Source organism: Coregonus clupeaformis, chromosome 11, assembly GCF_020615455.1.
Source record: "Coregonus clupeaformis isolate EN_2021a chromosome 11, ASM2061545v1, whole genome shotgun sequence".
NCBI classification, from domain to species: Eukaryota; Metazoa; Chordata; class Actinopteri; order Salmoniformes; family Salmonidae; genus Coregonus; species Coregonus clupeaformis.
This window is the reverse complement of record NC_059202.1, coordinates 29707470-29731097: the sequence shown is the minus strand read 5'-3', so window position 1 is coordinate 29731097 and position 23628 is coordinate 29707470. Positions and strand designations below refer to the sequence as shown.

Genomic DNA, 23628 nt, shown 5'->3' with positions numbered 1-23628 from the left:
AAACTTTATCATAGAAAATATAGGTAATAACTTTAGACACCATCACTAAAACAAGATTGTTTGACTAATATTCAATAACTCTTACTAAACATGGTCTGCCAAAGTAAAGATACTGTCTTTCATAACTCTACAGTCTTTGATGGTGCATAAATGGCCTGGAGAAATCAGTCTGGATGCTGTCTTGTTCCTATCCAGTCCAGACTTCAGAGGCCGTGGGATTTATTTAACACTAGAAAGGCCAAGGGGATAATCTTGACCCAATATGAACTGAAATTGACATTTCTCTGCCATTTTAAAGTCATGGCCCCCTCCGTTCTGGACTTTTCCTAAATAAGTCTATTTAACACACGTACACTGAGAGTACAAAATATTAGGAACACCTTCCCAATATTGAGTTGCACCCCCTTTTGCACTCAGAACCTCAATTTGTTGGGGCATGGACTCTACAAGGTGTCGAAAGCGTTCCACAGGGATGCTGGTCCATGTTGACTCCAATGCTTCCCACAGTTGTGTCAAGTTGGTTGGATGTACTTTGGATGATGGACCATTGTTAATACACACAGGTTAGTGTTGAGCGTGAAAAACCCAGCAGCGTTGCAGTTCAAACTGATGCACCTGGCACCTACTACCATACCCCGTTCAAAGGCACTTAATTATTTTGTCTTGCCCATTCACCCTGCAAATGGCACACATACACAATCCATGTCTCAATTGTCTCAAGGCTTAAAACTCCTTCTTTAACCGGTCTCTTCCCCTTCATCTACATTGATTTAAGTGGATTTATCAATAAGAATTCATAACTTTCTCCTGGATTCACCTGGTCAGTCTTTATCATGGAAAGAGCAGGTGTTCCTGATGTTTTGTACACTCAGTGTACAGTGAGTGAAAAAAGTATTTGATCCCCTGCTGATTTTGTATGTTTGCCCACTGACAAAGACAGTGATCAGTCTGTAATTCTAATGGTAGGTTTATTTGAAAAGTGAGAGACAGAATAACAACAAAAAAGTCCAGAAAAACACATGTCAAAAATGTTATAAATTGATTTGCATTTTAATGAGGGAAATAAGTATTTGACCCCTCTGCAAAACATGACTTAGTACTTGGTGGCAAAACCCTTGTTGGCAATCACAGAGGTCAGACGTTTCTTGTAGTTGGCCACCAGGTTTGCACACATCTCAGGAGGGATTTTGTTCCACTCCTCTTTGCAGATCTTCTCCAAGTCATTAAGATTTCGAGGCTGATGTTTGGCAACTCGAACCTTCAGCTCCCTCCACAGATTTTCTATGGGATTAAGGTCTGGAGACTGGCTAGGCCACTCCAGGACCGTAATGTGCTTCTTCTTGAGCCACTCCTTTGTTGCCTTGACCGTGTGTTTTGGGTCATTGTCATGCTGGAATACCCATCCACGACCCATTTTCAATGCCCTGGCTGAGGGAAGGAGGTTCCCACCCAAGATTTGACGGTACATGGCCCCGTCCATCGTCCCTTTGATGCAGTGAAGTTGTCCTGTCCCCTTAGCAGAAAAACACCCCCAAAGCATAATGTTTCCACCTCCATGTTTGACGGTGGGGATGGTGTTCTTGGGGTCATAGGCAGCATTCCTCCTCCTCCAAACACGGCGAGTTGAGTTGATGTCATCTGACCACAACACTTTCACCCAGTTCTCCTCTGAATCATTCAGATTTTCATTGGTAAACTTCAGACGGGCATGTATATGTGCTTTCTTGAGCAGGGGGACCTTGCGGGCGCTGCAGGATTTCAGTCCTTCACGGCGTAGTGTGTTACCAATTGTTTTCTTGGTGACTATGGTCCCAGCTGCCTTGAGATCATTGACAAGATCCTCCCGTGTAGTTCTGGGCTGATTCCTCACCGTTCTCATGATCATTGCAACTCCACGAGGTGAGATCTTGCATGGAGCCCCAGGCCGAGGGAGATTGACAGTTATTTTGTGTTTCTTCCATTTGCGAATAATCGCACCAACTGTTGTCACCTTCTCACCAAGCTGCTTGGCGATGGTCTTGTAGCCCATTCCAGCCTTGTGTAGGTCTACAATCTTGGCCCTGACATCCTTGGAGAGCTCTTTGGTCTTGGCCATGGTGGAGAGTTTGGAATCTGATTGATTGATTGCTTCTGTGGATAGGAGTCTTTTATACAGGTCACAAACTGAGATTAGGAGCACTCCCTTTAAGAGTGTGCTCCTAATCTCAGCTCGTTACCTGTATAAAAGACACCTGGGAGCCAGAAATCTTTCTGATTGAGAGGGGGTCAAATACTTATTTCCCTCATTAAAATGTGAATCAATTTATAATGTTTTTGACATGCGTATTTCTGGATTTTTTTGTTGTTATTCTGTCTCTCACTGTTAAAATAAACCTACCATTACAATTATAGACTGATAATTTCTTTGTCAGTGGGCAAACGTACAAAATCAGCAGGGGATCAAATACTGTTTTCCCTCACTGTATGTTCGAATTTTGATATCACTAATAATCTTTGTTAAAAGCAGTTAAGTTTTGCGCCAGAAAGTGACTTTTTCAAATCATCGTACAGTGTCACAGGAAGGCAATACTTTAGATTTATATATAGTATCATAAAAAGCAGATTCTGATGTTTCTAAAACACTTACCATTGCCAAATAACTCTTAAGATTGTAGAGGTTAGCTCTATTTAAAAATATCACTATTCCATGCACGCCACAGATAGCCTAGAGTAACATAAACTAATAAAAATGCTATTGTGTTCTTAATAAACACAACCAAAGTATTATTTTCCCGATAGCATACATGAAATGTATTCCTTAGGCTGTTAGAATGTTGAGTCAAAATGACTCCTCATTGGCCTGAAGGGGGTCCAAAGAGGCCAGGCTTTTCTAGTGTTAAGATACTCTTTGAAGAAGTAGGGTTTCAGACGTTTTCGGAAGATGGGCAGGCGATTTTAGACCACAAACTGTGTTTGGACTCGAGGAACATTGTGTCATTTTCTGCAATACTGCTGTATACAATTGAGAATGAGAGATGTACATAAATGCTGTCAAAACTGATGAAAACCATAGCAACAACAGCTTTTCAGATGATCAGCAGTGTTTATGAGTGCTGATGATCTGGATCTAGAATGGCTGTCCACACTTCTTTAGCATTGGGACTCACCAGTGAGGTCACTGCTCTCAATGCGTTTCAAGTCAGCGTCCACCCAGAAGAGTTTCCCCAGCTTGTTGTCCAGGGCCAGGGCTACAGGCCGGATCAGACCCGTGGTAAACAAAGACTCCCGCTCCGTCCCATCCAGAGACGCTCCCTCGATCTTAGCAGAGCGATCCTGCATGGTGGTGAAATACATATACCTACAGGAGAGATGGGGATGGAGCCGGTCAGAGGTAAGAAAACAAAACAACCAAAAAAAGCATACTGCCAGACGTTTGAACAGTTGCTGCCCAAACCTTAAACCAACAACTGTGTACAGGATTTTAGACATTAGTCAACCTTGACAGATATATTATCACACTACAACATGGAAATCAGCCAGAGAGATTTACTGATAGATGGGAGATAAATAACAGTTGAGGTATGTGTTATGATGGGTGGGCAGGGCAGCCTTTATTGCACTGTGCTGGGTGTAGACTAGAGCACAGGGCTGTTCAGTTGGCCTCTCTCTCAGAGCCTGGAGGGGTAGAAGCTATTGTCTGGCTGTGTGGGCCTTCCCCTGTTTGTTATGTCTCACGCCAGCTTCTATCAGCTCTGATAAGACCCTCCCTTAACACTTGTTTAGACGGAGAAGACGAAGGAAGAAATTATATTGTGCAAACGCTCATCTGTTTGTAATTTGGTTCTGCTTCTTCAGTTTGGTTCTGCCTCTTCAAGTGAAAAGGGGACAACATTTTTTAAAATATCAGTCTGAGTGTAATCAGTTGAAGTATTAATGTAATAATATAATGCTTTGAGTAAATCTAGAAGCGGTCACTTCAAGGGAAAGGGGGAGAAAACAAATGAACCCTGCCAGATCCTCAACCTGCCTGTAACCTTTGAGAATGTCTGTACTGAGCTCGGCCAAACATCTTCAATGTCTATCTAGTGCTTTCCAGGCCCATGGAGAGACAAGCAACTAAATGCAACTTTCAAATCAGATAAAAACAATTACAAGACCATGTCAAATTATCAAAATTGTCAAGCTGATTGCCAACAATATTCCATTTGAGATTGTTGGCCTCAATCCTTGGGATTATAAACAACAGGTCTCATGTTGATTAGTTTACTCCTCCTATGAGAGAAGTCACCTATGCCACATCCAGGCCAAACCACAAAGGAGAGCCCCAAATAGAACGTAACATGTAGGGCGGCCACATCAACAATGAGCATCACAATTCCAGTGCAGCCTGCCAGGATCTGACCTATGGCCTTGACCATCCTACTGCACCACTGGAGAGGAGAAAGGAGTGCAGGCAGAACAGTCAACACAACCATCTGCTGCACACATGGCCTGACATTCTCAGCCTCGTACTTACTTGGGGCTGTGGTTCCTTCCCTGACCTATCGAAGGAAAATAAACGCCGTTCCACAGAGCCTCCCTTGTCAAATTGTCAACACCATATCACTAATCACCTGATCACCCACTAATTACTCTGCTGCTTGGAGGAGTGCCACACCCAGTCCCTGATCTGCCCGCCAGCCAACTACTATATTTACACACATACAAGTGGCATTGCGCGCTTTAAAATATTTCATAAGGGGACACTGAACTATTTTGGAAGTCCTGTATATTTTCAAAAGCTTTCAAGTGAGTGAGTTCCCTCTGTTTTTCATTCCCAAGTCCACCACATTCGGGGTAGATTTGAAAACCGAGCCTGGAAGATTTGAAATAGAAATGTTGCCATCCCTAAATGCAGTTATTGAGTCAGTCTGCCTCCATCTGCACAAAATAAACAGTTCCCTCAAGCGCTGCAACAGTATGAACCAGGCAGCACTTTGTTTTATACACAGTCTCCTCCATGATACAACCCTCCCCTCCTCACCCTTTTTCGGCGTTGACTACGATGGCTCTGGGTTTGTCATGTTCATCTCGCAGCACCACGCCCACGGCGTCTCCGTCCAGGCGCTGGAGGTTGATGGTATTGGTGGCCTCACAAGTCCAGTAGACAGTACGGCTGTAGGGGTCCAGGCTCAGGTCGTGGGGCTGCTTGTCTTGCTGCTGCTGGTGGGTGGAAGTGGTGGACACCACCACTGATGACTGGAAGAGGATGAAGGAGATACAGATATTAAATCAGAGAAAGGGCCAATAATTGTGAAAGGATTCACTCTGTCGACAAAAGATATGCGAGTGTTCAAACAAATGTATTTGTGCCTGATGGCTGTACTGATGTCAATTAAATTAAGCGCTATAACTCACTCAACTTTATATGCATGTAAACTAGAATGTAATTGAAAAGCATTGTGTAATATACACAATATACTATATGCACCTCAAGTGTGTATGTAAAAGCAGGTAAATACGTGGTCCTCTTTATCATCATGACTCACCTGTGTGCCATCGTCACGGGCCCTCCTGATGTTCTGCCGTCCGTCCACCCAGTAGACCAGGTGGTCCAGGGGGTCGTAGCTGATGGCCCGGACGTTGCGGAGGACGTGGATGGGAAGGATGATGTCGGGGCTCTGCTCACCCAGAACCATGCGGCTGATTGAGGCCTTCTGGCTGAACAGGAGGAAGCTAGAGGGGGCTGGAGGGAGGGAGGGAGGGAGGGAGGGAGGGGAGATGTCAGAGGTCAACAGGCCCAATTCAAACATGCAAATCTCTCTCCATCTCCCCTTCTCGCTGACTCTCTGCCCCACCCCCCTCGCTCTCTCTCTCTCTGCCCCCCCCTCCCTCCCTCGCTTTCTCCTACCAACCTCTCCATGACTCAGGATGTTGTAATCAGCTTACTAGAATGCAGTAATCAGTGGTCCCCAGAGGCCAGGGAAGTATGCAACAGTGAGAAAGAAACACAGACTAATGTAGAAACAGATAGGGCCTTCATCCCATGCCAAGACCAGAGGAATGCTCAATCTGCGATATGTGCACAGCAACCTCCTTTCTAACACTTGTGTCCACATCAGGCCTCAGTGAAAGTCTCAGGTCAGCTCATTGTATGATTCAGACAGACACGTGTTATGAGGTTTTGCATGGCCAAGGGCTGTAGACACACCTGGGTTTATTTATACAATACATCCTTGTAGAGCAAAGATGCTGTAAAAAAATACACTGATTCCCCTATTCTTAAAACGGAGAGATTACATTTACAGTAAAATGCCCACGGGAAATTAGTGCATATGTCTCAACACAGAATAAACTATGACTGGTCCAACACACTAAATACAACACTGAACCAAACTAAAAACATAAACCCAACAACCCCCTGCCCACGCCGGTCCTGGTCGTCTCTCTACTCACAGCTGCAGTTCCTGCTGTTGGAGTCCAGGATGTAGTGGGAGGCACAGCGGCACTGGGCGCCGGCTGGCGACGCCAGGCAAAGGTGGGCACAGTTGCCGTTGTTCTGGGAGCAGTCATTGGCACCGTCCTGGCGAGAGGAGTGGAAGACCAGAATGTCCATGACGTACTCCAGGTGTCCCTGGACCATGGTGCGGTTCAGCCCAGAGCGCTTGTCGGCCCGCTCGATGCTGCGCAGGTTCCAGTCTGTCCAGTAGATGTAGTCCCGGTACTGGGTCAGGCCAAACGGATGAGGGAGGTCGTCAGCCACTATCTCCCTCTGCAGACCTGATTATCAACATATGGATTATTGAAGATCTAAATCAGGATATTGTTGTTAACCACAGCAATATTATCTTATTTTTGTACAGTAATATTGCAGATATGGGGGAAAAAGGAGAATGTCAATCTGGGCTAATGAAGATTGATATTGCTGTCAACCACAGCGATATGACAGAGTTTTATGCTCATCATGTATCGTCAATCATAAACAGCAGAGAGGTTGGAGACTAGATTGACTACTGTATGCCTTTACCTTGCATGTTGGTTGACTCTATCATACAGGTATCCAGGTCGGTCCAGTAGAGTCTCTGGTCGATGTAGTCGATGGTGAGGCCGTTGGCTCTGCCCACTTTGTCCACTAGGGTCACTATGTTGCTGCCGTCCATATGGGCCCTGGCGATCCTGGGCTTGCCTCCCCACTCTGTCCAGTACATGTAGCTGAGGACAGACACACAGTGCTGCTTTTAACACAGTAGAACGAGCCCATATATCCCCAAACACTTGATGCCAGCCAAGACTATGTCTGCATTCCCAAACTAATTCAATATGCACTGGCAAATTGGTAAATGGCCACGGCCCCAACTATGGGGACAATCACTGTGGAAGAACTCAACCCAGTTCTGTATATGAGAGAGGAAACAATGCCAAGGGGTAAAGCTAGGTGGTAAAAATGCATCAGAAGCCACATGCATGACTCTTGACAGCTCCAGGACATGACTTCACCTGCAGAGTGACATGCAAAAGCTGTGGCATGTTGGCAAACGTGTATCGACTAACAACTCCTCACATGGAGGAGAAGCCTCCGTCTGCAACTGGATCCTGGACTTCCTGACGGGCCGCCCCCAGGTGGTGAGGGTAGGCAACATCACCTCCGCCATGCTGACCCTCAACACGGGGGCTCCACAGGGGTGTGTGCCCTACTGTACTCCCTGTTCACCCACGACTGCAGTCACGCACTACTCCAACACCATCATCAAGTTTGCTGACGACATGACGGTGGTAGGCATTATCACCGGCGACGATGAGACAGCCTACAGGAAGGAGGTGGTCAGTGACCTGCCAGGACAACAACCTCTCCCTCAACGTCAGTAAGACCAAGGAGCTGATCGTGGACTACAATAAACTGGGGGGGCACGCCCCCATCTGCATTGACGGGGCTGCAGTGGAGCGGGTCGAGAGCTTCAAGTTCCTCGGTGTCCAAATCACTAAGGACTTAAAATGGTCCGCACACAGTCGTGAAGAAGGCGCGACAGCGCCTCTTCCCCCTAAGGAGGTTGAAAAGATTTAGCATGGGCCCTCAGATCCTCAAAAAGTTATACAACTGCACCATTGAGAGCATCTTGACTGGCTGAGTCACTGCTTGTTATGGCAACTGCACCGCCCTATATCTCATGGCGCTACAGAGGGTGGTACGGACAGCCCAGTACATCACTGGGGCAGAGCTAACTGCCATCCAGGACCTCTATATCAGGTGGAGTGAAACGAAGGCCCGGAAAATTGCTAAAGACCCCAGCCCCCCAAGCCATAGACTATTCTCTCTGCTTCCGCACGGCAAGTGGTACCGGAGCAACAAGTCTGACACCAACAGGCTCCTAAACAGCCTCTATTCCTAAATTATTAGATTGCTAACAAAATGGCTACACAGACTATCTGCATTGACCCTTCTATTTTATTTTTGCACTGACTCTGTGCCCACTCACAAGACTATACACACTCACTCACACACTGACACTCCAACACACACACACTTAATTTGCTCACGCACACAAATTCATACTGACTCTACACACACACACACTGCTACTACTACTCTATTTATCATATATCCTGATGCCTAGTCACCTTACCCCTATACATATCTAACCCTACCGCTCCAGTATCCCTGCACATTGTAAATAAGGTATTGGCACTGTCCATGAACTGACCCTGTATATAGCTTACTTAATTTCTCATGTTCTTCTTATTTCTATTTCTCGTGTGTTTTTGGTTCTACTTTACTTTTTTAGTACCACTGATATTGATTACTGCATTGTTGGGAAAGAGCTTGCAAGAAAGGCATTTCATTGTACTTGTGCAAGTGACAAAAACGTAAAACTTGAAAGCCGCAGTGCTGTGGCACTGATGCAACCTCTCACTACACTCCCTGCCTGAGAAACTCAGAGGGAAAGAATCATGATTCACCTAGCCAGTCAGTCATCTCTATGGGTACTGGTGAACAGATGACGTCAGCCTAGCCTGGTTTCAGATCCGTTTGTACCGCCTTTGGTCCTATGGTCATTGTCACACGTTCAAAGTTGGCAAGAAACAGATCTGGGACCAGGCAGACAGGTCTGTGAGTTGTGTCATGCAGATGAGATGGATCCCAGTCAGTCTTACCCATTGGCAGGGTTAAGGGCCAGGGAGCGAGGGTTGTCCAGGTCCTTACACACCAGGACCTGTCGGTACTGTCCATCCAGCCGGGCCACCTCGACACGGTTGGTCCCTGTATCAGCCCAGTACACGTTCCTGCCCATCCAGTCTACCGCCATGCCTTCTGGGTAGTCCAGCCCAAACTCAATCACATGCTCTACAGAGCTGCCGTTCATGAAGGCCCTGCTGATGGTCTGAGGGAGGGAGGACAGGGGAGTAGAGTCAGACACTTGTACAACAGTCAGGCACTGAGCTCAATATGAACCAAAAAAGCCTAGAGCCTAAATAAATAAAAACACCCCTGATGGCTAAATCAACCCAGATGACAGAAAACAAACCCCCAAAATTAGACTCGGAAACCATAAAACGAATAATGACTAGAATAGAATGACAAAGAAAAGGAGTCATTCTCACCTTGGTGCTGACGTCAGTCCAGTAGATCCTGTTCTCGGAGACGTCAAAGTCGAGGGCGGAGGCCTCCTTAACCCCGGTGAGGGGGATGGCCACGTCGTTAGAGTTGGTCCCGAGGGAGATGGAACGGATGTCAGCCCGGTTGGTGAAGAGCAGGAAAGCCTCGGGCACCACGCACGTCCTCAGGTCACTGAGGAGCTCTAGGCCCATGGGACAGGCACAGCGCAGGCCCTGGGGCCGGTGGAAACAAAGGTGGCTGCAGCCGCCATTGTCCTCCGCACAGCCGTTCGTGCCTTTATGAGGGAAAGAGAGAGACATGGTCAGTTTATCTGCAGCAGACCGGGAGATCTGGTACTGTTCACTCTCTGCTTACAGCTGTCAGTTGTGGAAATCGATGTGAGAATACATCATATATAAGAAAACATTTACCCTAGTAGTACTCATAATTATTGCATACTTACTACTGCAGAACTACCTATATACAAAACACACTTCTTACACTACTACAGCTGTGTACATCCAAATAACAATAAAACGCCATAATTTCCTTTTTCTCTTACCGGAGACCTCAGTGACTCTGGTGGCCTTGAGTCCCATGAGATCAGGCAGCTGATCAATGATGATCTCTCGGATGGCGTTGGTCTTGTGGACCCTCTCGATGCTCCTCCTCTGCCAGTCCGTCCAGTAGATGTAGTCGCCCAGCAGCGTGAAGCCAAAGATGTGAGGCAGCTTGTCCTCCAGCAGGGTCATCCTGTTGGAGCCGTCCACGTCAATCACCTGGGTGTATGGAGAGGACGGTTTAATATTGATGGGCAACCCAAGCAGTAGCTTAGGCCATGTATGAGCAAACAAGTTTGTTATTTCAGCACCCTTGAAGCAGTTGGGTGCTTTGCTCAAGGGCACAGCGGTAGGAAATGGCAACTGATAGGCATCCTAAGCAATCTGTCAAGCAACAGAGTTTGTGATTTGTCCTCAGGCTCTTGTTCTGTAACTCACAAGCATCTACCTACACCCCATAGATCAGGATTCCCCAATTGGCGGAAGGAAACTGGTGGTGATTTTATTTGGCTGCCCAAGTTTTCTGAGCAAAACACCAGCAAATCAGCTCCAAGTGATTTAATTTTGGAAATCTGTTCCAAAGTATTCCCACGCATAAGAGAGAGATATATTTCATTGTATACAAATGTTAGCAAGGTTTGAAATTATTATGTTTTAGTCAAATATTATATCTGTTTGGGCTTCTTGCGGTCAATTTGCAGTCTACAAAATATTTGTAATTATGTTCTGGCCCCCTGACCATCCGCTCAAGAAAAAAAAATGGTCTCGCAGCTGAATTTAGTTGATGATCTGTGCCATAGATTCTGTAGGCATCAATATGAGTTATGACATCTAGTTCTTGAGAACCTGGGGTAAGCTGGGGTACATTTAAAAACACACAAACAGGTCAGAGCAGGTTACTGACACAGCTGGATAGAATGCACTGACAGTGACATAATATTATTCCATAGGAGCACTAATTTCAAGACTGTGTTTCAAAGCCAAATCATGGAGACATATCAAATCAACAAAACTCAATATGTAACTAACTGCAAACTGACAAGCTATTTATATTCAAAGATCACCATTAACTGTGGAGCATGACCATCAATATCTCTATCTGGGAAAAACACAATTTCTGCTAAGTAGGAGCAAGCACAAAAAATCCTTATTCATGCTTAGTATATCACACTTAAATGAATAAATGTGACAGTATAGGATTCCAGTCACAAGGGTTGCATTAGGGAGATAGAGAAGAAAATGAAGTAAACGGATATCGGGAGTGTTGCCAAAGCATGCCTCGGTCTTATGATGAGCAGAAAGGGAGAACTGAAACCGAGTTTGTGCTTATTTTTGAACTGTGCTTATTTTTGAAAAGGCTGCAATTACACTCGACACAAATCCTAGCCTACCCGGCATTACTATTACACAAAACCCATGTTTTTTATTTTAGCAAACTGGTGTCATCTTTAGGAAATATTTCCGTCCGACCGAAAATTCTGGAGTGTGGCATCTTATGATGGCCACTCCTACGTGACTTGGTGAGCATATTCTACTCCAGGAGAAATTGATCGCTACACAGATCAGCACGGTGTGCTTCTCCCATTTCTGTTTGCATGGAGGTATCAGTGGGTTCACGTGGGTGTTAATCACTCCATACAACCAACCAACGCTAGGTCTTTATTTTGGCGGGAGACAAGCCAAAGTGGCTTGGACACAAAAACGATAATGAAAAGTACACTTCTCTGGATGAAAACAAGAACTCGTCCACAAGCACTTTACAAAACCCTATAGGAATTGAGCACAAAGGCACCAGTACACCTTCATAACGTGTTCACAGCAGGTATTTAACAATGACAACTAAGATCTGGTGGTCTTACTTTGGATTGCTTGAGTGAATACCAGCTGATGTCTAAATATTACCTACACATTCACAGACGGCTTTGCCAGTGACGGCCATATTAGTGTGGCATAATGTTTTGCAGAGAAGCTCTTAAAACAAATACTTTCTGTATGGCGTGGTTCCCATCTCCAGCTCTTTCTGTGTGGAGTAGGGAGTGGGCAGACGGAGATGGGGCTGAGGCTGCCTGCCCTAGCGGGGTGTCCACTTGATTAATTTCTGTAATTCAGTCCCTCGCTTCCTGCAGCTGGTGGAGCAACTCACTGACTTCCTCCCGCTCTCCCAATATGAAAAAATAATTGCCACATTGTTGGGTGAATTACTTTTTCTCTTCACAAACACTGCAGGCAGCACAATATGAGGGGGACTGGCAGAATTTGACACCACAGAGAAATTGTGTCGCTTTTGAGGAGGAGAAGGTGAGATGGAGGATAATCCGGCTCACTAAACTGCTCTGACCACATGGCTGAGAGAGAGAGAGACTAGGGGGGTGGACTGGGTTCACACCCAGCATTCTTTATGGGACCTTATACCTGTGTGGCAGTTAGGATAAAGACATTAGGAGAAAGCATATAGCACTGACTAAGAGGGCTAAGCACATCTCAAGCCAGCCAATAAAACTCAGTGGGAAGTCTTAAAGGGGAACTGGTAAGATATTCAGAAAGGTTAGTTTTTTCACACTTCACTCCAACTTGTCTTTGAAGTTGAACTGTGTATCAAAGCGCAGTAACACACTGAGGGGGGAGGGTAGGTCATGATGCTCAACAAACAGCAACCATAGTTTCTATAGCAGCCCCAGCTGGCAGAGATCTAATACCTCAACTGGACTTTCCTGGAAGCTTCACACAACTTGTGTGGTATGCCATGAATGGTATTATTCCCTGTTTTAGGGAGATGGATCATTTAAACACTTCTTCCTGCCTTTGGAATGTAAATATTTGTTATTTTGCAGTTAGGCCTAATTAGAGTGTTATCTGTGTCCCAATTAAAATATGGATGACCAGTTGTGCTTTGGAAGCAGACTTTCACTTTATTATTATTATAACACAATCTTCCCAGAATCTTGGGAGCGTGGTTGAACACAGGATGGACTGGGGTTGATCTTTCTCATCTCATGATTTCGAGTGAGGCATGAATTCTTTCCACTGGTGTATTTAGACATTTTATTGGATGGCATACCTTTCAAACATCTGTTTCCCCTTGCCTTTTCGCTTTCAGTGGACTACAGGACATTGTTCGACTGCTCACCCGCGTAACCACCAAAACCCCCAGCATTTTTACCAGCAATGGAGAAAACCTCCAACTCGGGCATTCCTCCCCTGTCCATTTCTTTTTCAGTCTAATCCAGGTAAGATTACTGCTCTTGCTATGGAGTCATGTTCCTCCAGCGCATCAAAGGATTAAGTGTGCAGCTGGTTGATTTTTAGCCCTGGATTCTAGCCGCAGCCACACTTTCTCCAAGTTAACTCTTTCTGGGGCTGGCCTGGGAGTGGAGGGGAGGAAGGAGGGAAGAGGGGAAGTAGTGGGGGAGGGGAAGCCCTAGACCGCAGGCCCGGGTAAACGCATGGCTGCCAGCACACACTGGACCCTCTGTGCTGTTAAGAACGCGCCAGCTGCCTAGGCTAATTAGTTCAGAACAAACCTAAGCAGGCCTCTGAGGTCATTCAAACATATAATGCCACAGGGAGAAGAAAGTGTTGAAGGAATTGACCTCCCCTTCTACCAAAAAGGAAAATCTTGCAAACAAACACAAAATGGAATCAAAAAAATATGTTATTTTTATTGGATTTAGGACCAACCGAGAAAACAAAAAACATGCACTTTGATGGCCCTCCTATCAGCAGGAGTCTATTCCCCTCCCTTACAAACATCCTATTCATTTTTTACTGAGACAATTAGACATGGCCATCTCCACTGAAAGATGGGTGCACCATTTTATTCTCCCTGCTCTTTTTCAGAGAGAATTATGCACTGGGAGAGTTTTTTTTTTTATAGTGTGAGAACCCTTTTCTTGACCGAGGAAAACATAACAAACAAAACAAAAAACACAAAAGTCTCATCAGCAATTCAGGGAAAAGTCAATCCTCGGCAGGCTTCAATGCCAGCCAATTGTAAACGTCCTCTTTGCGCCTCAGTGTCACTGAGATGCCATACAAATTCAATCTGCAGGCCGGGGCAGTGTGACAGAAGGCTGCATGGCCCTCAAAGCCCAGTCTTAGTTTCTACTAGCTAGCAGCTTATAGTGGAACTGACAGCATTTTAACTACTTTGTAAATATGAAACAGACAATGATAATATCAGTCAAAAATATAAAATTGACAGTTTATGCTTCAAAACCAACTTTATAGGAGGTTTTAAAAATAGGTTCTATTTGACAAATTTCATGAAGTAGAGCTGGGATGGGCAATTTTTATTGGGGTGGGGGCCACAAAAAAACGGATCTCATTATGAGGGGCCGCAGTGGCTCGTGGGTCTGCGTACCCTACCCACATCAATACCACCCCCCTTTTGCGAGCAAAACATTTTAGCGTTTTAAATATAATTTCCTGCAATTCCACACATTTTTCCATGGTGAGGAGAGAAGATGCTAAAAGCACGGAGCCTAGCTAGCTGCTGGAAGGATGTCATGTCATTGGATGGATGAGTGGTTGAGTGGCAGACTTTTTCCCCCCCATATCGTTTTTCGGTGGCTTCAGCTAGAGATGCAGCTGTCAATTGGTTAGCTAGCAAGAAATGTGAATCACTTCCCCTAAATTGAACTTGGCAAAGTTATATAATGACTCCTGACTACACAAAAATAATTACAATCCTTCAAAACCCTACATCAGAGAAAATGATTTAGCCACAGAGCATCATTAGCTTATTTTTTTATTTTTTGCTGTGGATTGTTTGAAATCACAAGGCCAGTGCATAACCAAGCATGCAATTTGGGCAGTGCGAGCAGCATATAAAACAGCTGATTGTTGATTTGCGGCTGTAAGTGAAAAGCATCTATAATAGACCTAGGCCTATCGCAAAAGAGAGGATAAAGAAAAAAACGAACCATCTTTTGCTAGGTTATCAAAATTCTCAACTCACAATAGTTGAGTGAACAGTAGCTCATCTTATTGATACTATAGCGAAGAGCACCTTTTTTTTTTTGACAAAATGTTTTAAAAAGGTATAATCTTCGTAAATGATATCATCGGTAGGACTGGTGGAGTTGTCGCACATGCAGCTAATAAAAACATATGGAAATGTCTGCTCTACCTAAAATTACAACCAAATAATTGCAGCATTACCGCAAAAATGAAAGTGGAAGGGGGAAAAAGTAAGGAACTTGTCTGTCGGCCCTGCATTAAAGAACATAATTGGTTAAAGAAAACTATGATAAATAAAGTATACCAGTTTAATTTAAGGACCAAAGGATTGACAGACGTCCCATTTAGATTGCAAAATAGTTGGGAAGAGATTTTTGACGTCCCGATCCATTACATTTTTTTACATTTTAGTCATTTAGCAGACGCTCTTATCCAGAGCGACTTACAGTTAGTGAATACATATTTTTTTTATACTGGCCCCCCGTGGGAATCAAACCCACAACCCTGGCGTTGCAAACGCCATGCTCTATCAACTGAGCTACATCCCTGCCGGCCATTCCCTCCCCTACCCTGGACGACGCTGGGCCAATTGTGCGCCGCCCATGAGTCTCCCGGTCGCGGCCGGCTGCGACAGAGCCTGGATTCGAACCAGGATCTCTAGTGGCACAGTTAACACTGCGATGCAGTGCCTTAGACCACTGCGCCACTCAGGAGACACTTTGTTGTCCTTAAGCCATTTTGCCACAACTTGGAAGTATGCTTGGGGTCATGTCGATATAAGACTCATTTTACTGTGGATATAGACACTTTAGTACCCGTTTCCTCCAGCATCTTCACAAGGTCCTTTGCTGTTGTTCTGGGATTGATTTGCACCAAAGTACGTTCATCTCTAGGAGACAGAACGCATCTCCTTCCTGAGCGGTATGACGGCTGCATGGTCCCATGGTGTTTATACTTGCGTACTATTGTTTGCACAGATGAACGTGGTACCTTCAGGTGTTTGGAAATTGCTCCCAAGGATGAATCAGACTTGTAGAGGTCTACAAAATTTATTCTGAGGTCTTGGCTGATTCCTTTTCATTTTCCCATGATGTCAAGCAAAAAGGCAATGAGTTTGAAGGTAGGCCTTGAAATACATCCACAGGTACACCTCCTATTGACTCAAATTATGTAAATTAGCTATCAGAAGCTTCTAAAGCCATGCCATCATTTTCTGGAATTTTCCAAGCTGTTTAAAGGCACAGTCAACTTAGTGTATGTAAACTTTTGACCCACTGGAATTGTGATACAGTGAATTATAAGTGAAATAATCTGGCTGTAAACAATTGTTGGAAAAATGACTTGTGTCATGCACAAAGTAGATGTCCTAACCGACTTGCCAAAACTATAGTTTGTTAAAAAGAAATTTGTGGAGTGGTTGAAAAACAAGTAATGACTCCAACCTAAGTGTATGTAAACTTCCGACTTCAACTGAATATGGACAAGCAATGACAGAGCGGCAAATACAGTAGAATATTATAGAATACAGTATATACATATATGGACAACCAATGACAGAGCGACATGGACTAAGATACAGTAGAATATTATAGAATACAGTATATACATATGAGATGTGTAAAATGCTTCACAACATCAGCTGAGCTAAAAGTTCCTGTTGTTATTTTTGTAATGTGCCATAAGGTTTATTTTATTTTATGTTTTTTTGAATCTGGTTTTATTGCTAGTTTGAGTTACCTGGCAGAGAGTTCCATGTAGTCATGGCTCTATTTAATACTGTGTGTTTCCCAGCGTCTGTTCTGGACCTGGGGACTGTGAAGAAACCTCTTGCTGCATGTCTTGTGTTGTACCGATGAGTGTCCGAACTAGCTCATTCCCACAGAAAACTGCAGAGGAAAGCAGTACCACCCAGTCATCTATCAGACCTCACTGAGTGTATTCAACCCTAAGGGCAAATCCAAGGTCATCTCAATATCTTTACAGCAGAAGCTAACAAAACACACCAAAACTGACCAGGTGAACACTGATCAGTAAAGTCAAGACAGGCTAACATTCTATAATGTTCCCTTTCCTCTGAACAATTATCTCACAGTGAGAAACAATCGGATTACAATAGAGTGTTACTGTTTCTTAATGTTATCAAATTCACTGTTACCACTTCCTTTCTGAGGTGAGAATGAAGTGACTTTAATCTTAACTGGTCTGAGACAACTGATGAGGCTTTTCTCTTGTGTGTGTACTCTGATGACCTTTTAGCTCAACTGATGTTTTATAACATTTTCCACAGTCAGAGCAGTATTAAGGCTTCTCTCCTGTGTGTATACGTTCATGTTGCTTTAAGGTGCCCGGTTGTGAGAAACTCGCCCCACAGTCAGAGCAGGAGTTAGGCTTCTCTCCAGTGTGTGTTTTCTGATGACATTTTAGCTTAGTTGATGTTGTAAAGCATTTTACACAGTCAGAGCACGAGTAGGGCTTCTCTCCTGTATGTACTGATACGCAAAACGACGCCGGATTCAAAACTTAGAATTTTTCAGTTTAAATTATTATATAAAATTCTTGCTACCAATAGAATGTTACTTATATGGGGGATACAATCTTCCCAGCTCTGCAGATTTAGCTGCGAAGAGACAGAATCATTAGATCATTTGTTTTGGTAATGTCCATTTGTAGCTTGTTTTTGGACACAGGTCCAGGAATGGCTAAAGGATTGCAATATTTACCTGGAGCTAACCCTGCAGATAGCATTACTGGGTGATCTGAAAAGTCATAGTCAACCGATCAATAATATAATAATACTTTTAGCAAAAAAAATTATTTTCAATTTACAATCTGTAGAAACAATGAGAATAGAAAGGTTCATAACTTTTGTAAAACATCACAGTTGAAAAATATATGGCAAATAGAAATCCAATATGGAAGGTGTTAAGAGATAGATGGGTGGTGTTGAATGGAGTTGAAGGATGGGACTAATAACAACTAACAACAATTAATAACAACAAGATAACTAATAATGTAAGCATACTGTGTCCATAATAAGTATATAGGTAATAGGTTGAGAGCTTTTGTGAAAGAGCACATTTAGAAAGATATGGCATACAGAAGCAAACCGGATGGACATCATGAAAATGATCGGAGAGGTTGAGGGTAGAGGAAGTTCAGGAGTAAAAACAAACAAACTAGAATTATTGTAAAATTGACTGTGTCCATAAAATGTATTTTTTTATATTTTTATTTTTTATTTAACCTTTATTTAACCAGGTAAGCCAGTTGAGAACAAGTTCTCATTTACAACTGCGACCTGGCCAAGATAAAGCAAAGCAGTGCGATTAAAAACAACAACAGAGTTACATATGGAATAAACAAAACATAGTCAATAACACAATAGAAAATCTATATACAGTGTGTGCAAATGTAGTAAGTTATGGAGGTAAGGCAATAAATAGGCCATAGTGCTAAAATAATTACAATTTAGTATTAACACTGGAGTGATAGATGTGCAGAAGATGATGTGCAAATAGAGATACTGGGGTGCAAATTAGCAAAATAAATAATGTAAATAACAATATGGGGATGAGGTAGTTGGGTGGGCTAATTACAGATGGTCTGTGTACAGGTAGAGTGATCGAAAAGCTGCTCTGACAACTGCTGCTGAAAGTTAATGAGGGAGATAAGTGTCTCCAGCTTCAGAGATTTTTGTAGCTCGTTTCAGTCATTTGCAGCAGAGAACTGGAAGGAATGGCAGCCAAAAGAGGTGTTGGCTTTGGGGATGACCAGTGAGATATACAGTGCCCTCCACAATTATTGGCACCCCTGTTTAAGATGTGGTCGAGGACTTCCAAAAATTCTCCTTTTTTTTTAAACAACATAGAACCCAAATGCAAAAAAATAGAAAAATCCAACCTTTTATTTAAGTACATTACTTTGGTGTAAAAAAAAAAAATCACACATTTAGAAAAAAAAAACTTGAAATCATGTGTCCCACAATTATTGGCACCCCTGATGTTAATACTTTGTACAACCCCCTTTTGCCAACAATACAGCACTTAATCTCCTCCTATAACATTTCACAAGATTGGAGAACACAGAGAGAGGGATCTTTGACCATTCTTCTTTGCACAATCTTTCTAGATCATCCAGTGTCCTGGGTCCTCTCTTATGCACTCTCCTCTTTAGCTCGCCCCACAGGTTTTCGATTGGGTTGAGGTCTGGGGACTGAGATGGCCATGGGAGGACCTTGAGTTTGTGACTGCTGAACCATTTTTGTGTAGATTTTGCCACATGTTTTGGATCATTATCCTGCTGAAAGACCCAATGACGACCCATCTTCAGCTTTCTGGCAGAGGCCATCAGGTTTTTATTTAAAATGTCCTGGTAGTTCAAAGCGTTCATAATGCCATGCACCCTAACAAGGTTCCCAGGGCCTTTGGAAGAGAAACAGGCCCACAGCATCACAGATCCTCCACCATACTTCACGGTGGGCATGAGGTGCTTTTCGGCATACTCATCTTTTGTTTTACGCCAGACCCACTTAGAGTGTTTGTTGCCAAAAAGCTCAATCTTAGTCTCATCTGACCAAAGCACACGATCCCAGTTGAAGTCCCAGTGCCGCTTAGCAAACTCCAGACGTTTACGTTTGTGAGTGTTAGTGAGAAAAGGCTTTTTCCTTGCATGCCTCCCAAACAGCTTGTTGGCATGTAGAGAGCGTCTGATGGTTATTTTGGAGACTTTGTGACCCCAAGATGCCACACTTTGATGCAATTCTGTGACAGTGAGCTTAGGACTTTTTTTTTACTTCTCTTACCATCCTCCTCACTGTGCGTTGTGGCAAGATAAACATGGGACCTCTTCCAGCCTTGTTTGTCACTGTTCCAGTTGTTTTAAACTTCTTAATGATTCCTCTGACTGTAGATACGGGCAAGTTAAGGCGAGTGGCTATTTTCTTGTAGCCATTGCCTGACTTATGAATGTCGACACAAATCTGCCTTACTTGAATGGTGTGTTCTCTTGTCTTTGCCATGTTGACAAATGGGTAAGAGAATTAGGCCTCTGTGTCACGTCATATTTATACCCCAGGGAAACAGGAAGTCATGAATTACTAATTAAATTAATTAGATACCCTGACCAACTTTAGCAACTACAGAAAAATATATTTTTTTAAAAATCAATTAAAATTTTCAGCGGAATTGTTAGGGGTGCCAATAATTGTGGGACACAATTTCAAGTTAATTTTTTCTAAATGTGTGATTTTTTTTTTTACCACCAAAGTAATGTACTTAAATAAAAGGTTGGATTTTTCTATTTTTTTGCATTTGGGTTCTATGTTGTTTAAAAAAAAATTAGAATTTTTGGAAGTCCTCGACCACATCTTAAACAGGGGTGCCAATAATAGTGGAGGGCACTGTACCTGCTGGAGTGCATACTACGGGTGGGTGTTGCTATGGTGACCAATGAGCTAAGATAAGGCGGGGATTTGCCTAGAATTGATTTATAGATGACCTGGAGCCAGTGGGTTTGGCGACGAATATGTAGTGAGGGCCAGCCAACGAGAGCGTACAGGTCACAATGGTGGGTAGTATATGGGGCTTTGGTGACAAAACGGATGGCACTGTGATAGACTACATCCAATTTGCTGAGTTGAGTGTTGGAAGCTATTTTGTAAATGACATCGCCGAAGTCAAGGATCGGTAGGATAGTCAGTTTTACGAGGGCAGGTTTAGCAGCATGAGTGAAGGAGGCTTTGTTGCGAAACAGGAAGCCAATTCTAGATGTAACTTTGGATTGGAGATGCTTAATGTGAGTCTGGAAGGAGAGTTTACGGTCTAACCAGACACCTAGGTATTTGTAGTTGTCCACATATTCTAAGACCCGCCGAGAGTAGTGATTCTAGTCGGGCAGGCAGGTGCAAGCAGCGTTCGATTGAAGAGCATGCATTTAGTTTTATTAGCGTTTAAGAGCAGTTGGAGGCCACGGAAGGAGTGTTGTATGGCATTGAAGCTCATTTGGAGGTTTGTTAACACAGTGTCCAATGAAGGGCCAGATGTATACAAAATGGTGTCGTCTGCGTAGAGGTGGATCTGAGAGTCACCAGCAGCAAGAGCGACATCATTGATATACACAGAGAATAGAGTCGGCCCGAGAATTGAACCCTGTGGCATCCCCATAGAGACTGCCAGAGGTCCAGACAACAGGCCCTCCGATTTGACATATTGAACTCTCTCTGAAAAGTAGTTGGTGAACCAGGCGAGGCAGTCAGTTGAGAAACCAAGGCTATTTAGTCTGCCAATAAGAATGCAGTGGTTGACAGAGTCGAAAGCCTTGGCCAGGTCGATGAAGACGGCTGCACAGTACTGTCTTTTATCAATCGCGGATATTATATCGTTTAGGACCTTGAGCGTGGCTGAGGTGCACCCATGACCAGCTCGGAAACCAGATTGCATAGCGGAGAAGGTACGGTGGGATTCGAAGTGGTCGGTGATCTGTTTGTTAACTTGGCTTTCAAATACTTTCGAAAGGCAGGGTAGGATGGATATAGGTCTGTAACAGTTTGGATCTAGAGTGTCACCCCCTTTGAAGAGGGGGATGACCGCGGCAGCTTTCCAATCTCTGGGGATCTCAGACGATACGAAAGAGATAGTATGTATATAGTATGTATGAGCTGGAAGTAGAGGCCTAAGCATTGTTGTTCACTAGTTTACTCCAATTAGGGAAGGGGTGGTGGGGTAGGAAAGTAATAAAGGGAAATATATATTTTTAAAGGATATATATTTGCGAGAGAAAAAAAACATATGGGGGATTGGAAGTGATGCAGACAATTACATTGATGGAAGTTACAATCTGAAATATTAAAGCTGATCTACCCCCTAAAAAAAAAAGAGCATCTGCCATATCCCGGTGAGTGCGCATATTCACTGTCTTTATCATTGGGTGAGTCTTTGCTCCTGAAAAGCTTTTTTAGGACAATAATTTTCTCCTCCAGGCTAGATGGATGTCATAGCCTACAATATGAGTCTTCCCTTTTCATAGGCCTCGATTAGATGGTTGCATTCAAGACGAGGTCGTTTTTTATTTATCTCAGTTTGTCAGTGTCAGCCGAGTAGCCTACCCTGTAATTTTTGTGGTATTAAAGATTCTACCATTGCCTCCAGTCGTGAAGGTAAAGTGTCGTAGAATTGAATGAAATATGTTTATAAAAAGGCAAAAAAATTAAAAGATCTACCAAATTTTTTTATCTCTAGCTGGGGCAGAGCTCTGGATGTGTGCAAAGAAAGGAGAAGAAAAGCAGAAGTATTTTTTGCTAACAGTGAGTCAGTTATATTATTATCCTAACTTATGACTATCCAATCTACATCACATTATGAATAGTTGGCTATCTTACATCAGTCTGCAAATGTGATGACAGACGCAGCAATACTTTATAATGGTGATTTTTGAAATATTTTGTTTTGCTTCCCCAAAGTACAACTATGCTGAACTTGAATGACTTATCCACAGTTAGCATCTCTTTGTTGTCAATCAAATATATTTGGCATCGATCAAATGGGCAGGCAGGCAAGCTCCCATTCAGTTGTGAAAACGTGGGTTGGGACAGAAGCATGCATTAGCAGGCAAGCTGCAGAAAGGGCGAGCAGACACTATTCCCCAGTGTTTATCAGTACAATTTTGACAGCCTGAAAAAGTTTGAGAGGGTTTATCTACAGTTCCCTCTTTAGATTTTAGCTCAACTTGCTCTGGCTAAAATTAGTTGTTGATCTTAAGCATGAAACACACCGAGAATTTCACCACTGACTGACTGCTGATAGATACTTTTCACAGTGGGAGGCCGTTCCTTCTCTTGCTAGAACAAAATCGATTCCTGCTGCGTGCCGACCTGGGTGGCGACGAACCTACCGATTCTACTTGTAGAACCGCAATGCTCGTCAGTGGACAACAACTTGACTTTGAGCCAATCAGAGAGCACGAACCCCCACGTTGTGGAGACAACAAAAGGAGACTATTTTTTCCTTACATCCACGGATGAGCCAGTCACACTTCATATGTAATGTAGGCTATGGGATGGTAGCTAGCTAAGTGCAGACGCAATGCACACAACACAAAAATATACTTTCTCCAATCTAGCTAACCATTGTAGCTAGTATTGACATTACAATTGAATCACAATGGATCAGCTAGTTTCCATGAAAGAGCTGCCTGTGTTAGCTGCCGAGTTAGTGTTAGCTGCCGAGCAGTGATGCCAACTTAGCAATTTTGTTGCTAGATTTAGCAACTTTACAGACTACCCTGGCAACTTTTTTTTTCAAACAGCACCAAGCAACAAATTTAGCTACTTTTAAAAATGTATTTGGAACTATTAGCAACTGATGGAAATTGACTCAAACGCTAAAATGCATGCATTTTCCCTCTAAATGACACAAAAAGTTTCTCTGTCACACACTCAGTCACAACACACGTGCCTGGCTGCAAAAGTGCATTGTGAATGATGTCAGCAGCAGGCGCTCAGCTCGTGCAAAGGCAGCAGCAAGCCAGCCAAGCAAATCAAATCAAATTTTATTGGTCACATGC

At 43.6% G+C, this 23628-nt stretch overlaps 1 protein-coding gene across 1 annotated transcript in view; it reads right to left on the bottom strand.

The window, feature by feature from the left end:
* Nucleotides 1-23628, bottom strand: part of LOC121576749 (low-density lipoprotein receptor-related protein 5) — a 95082-nt gene that overhangs the window by 5367 nt on the left and 66087 nt on the right. The window contains 8 exon segments of the mRNA XM_041890164.1: nucleotides 3147-3337; nucleotides 5003-5217; nucleotides 5508-5704; nucleotides 6415-6738; nucleotides 6986-7170; nucleotides 9109-9335; nucleotides 9556-9845; nucleotides 10113-10329. Of these exon segments, the coding sequence (XP_041746098.1) occupies nucleotides 3147-3337; nucleotides 5003-5217; nucleotides 5508-5704; nucleotides 6415-6738; nucleotides 6986-7170; nucleotides 9109-9335; nucleotides 9556-9845; nucleotides 10113-10329 (1846 nt within the window).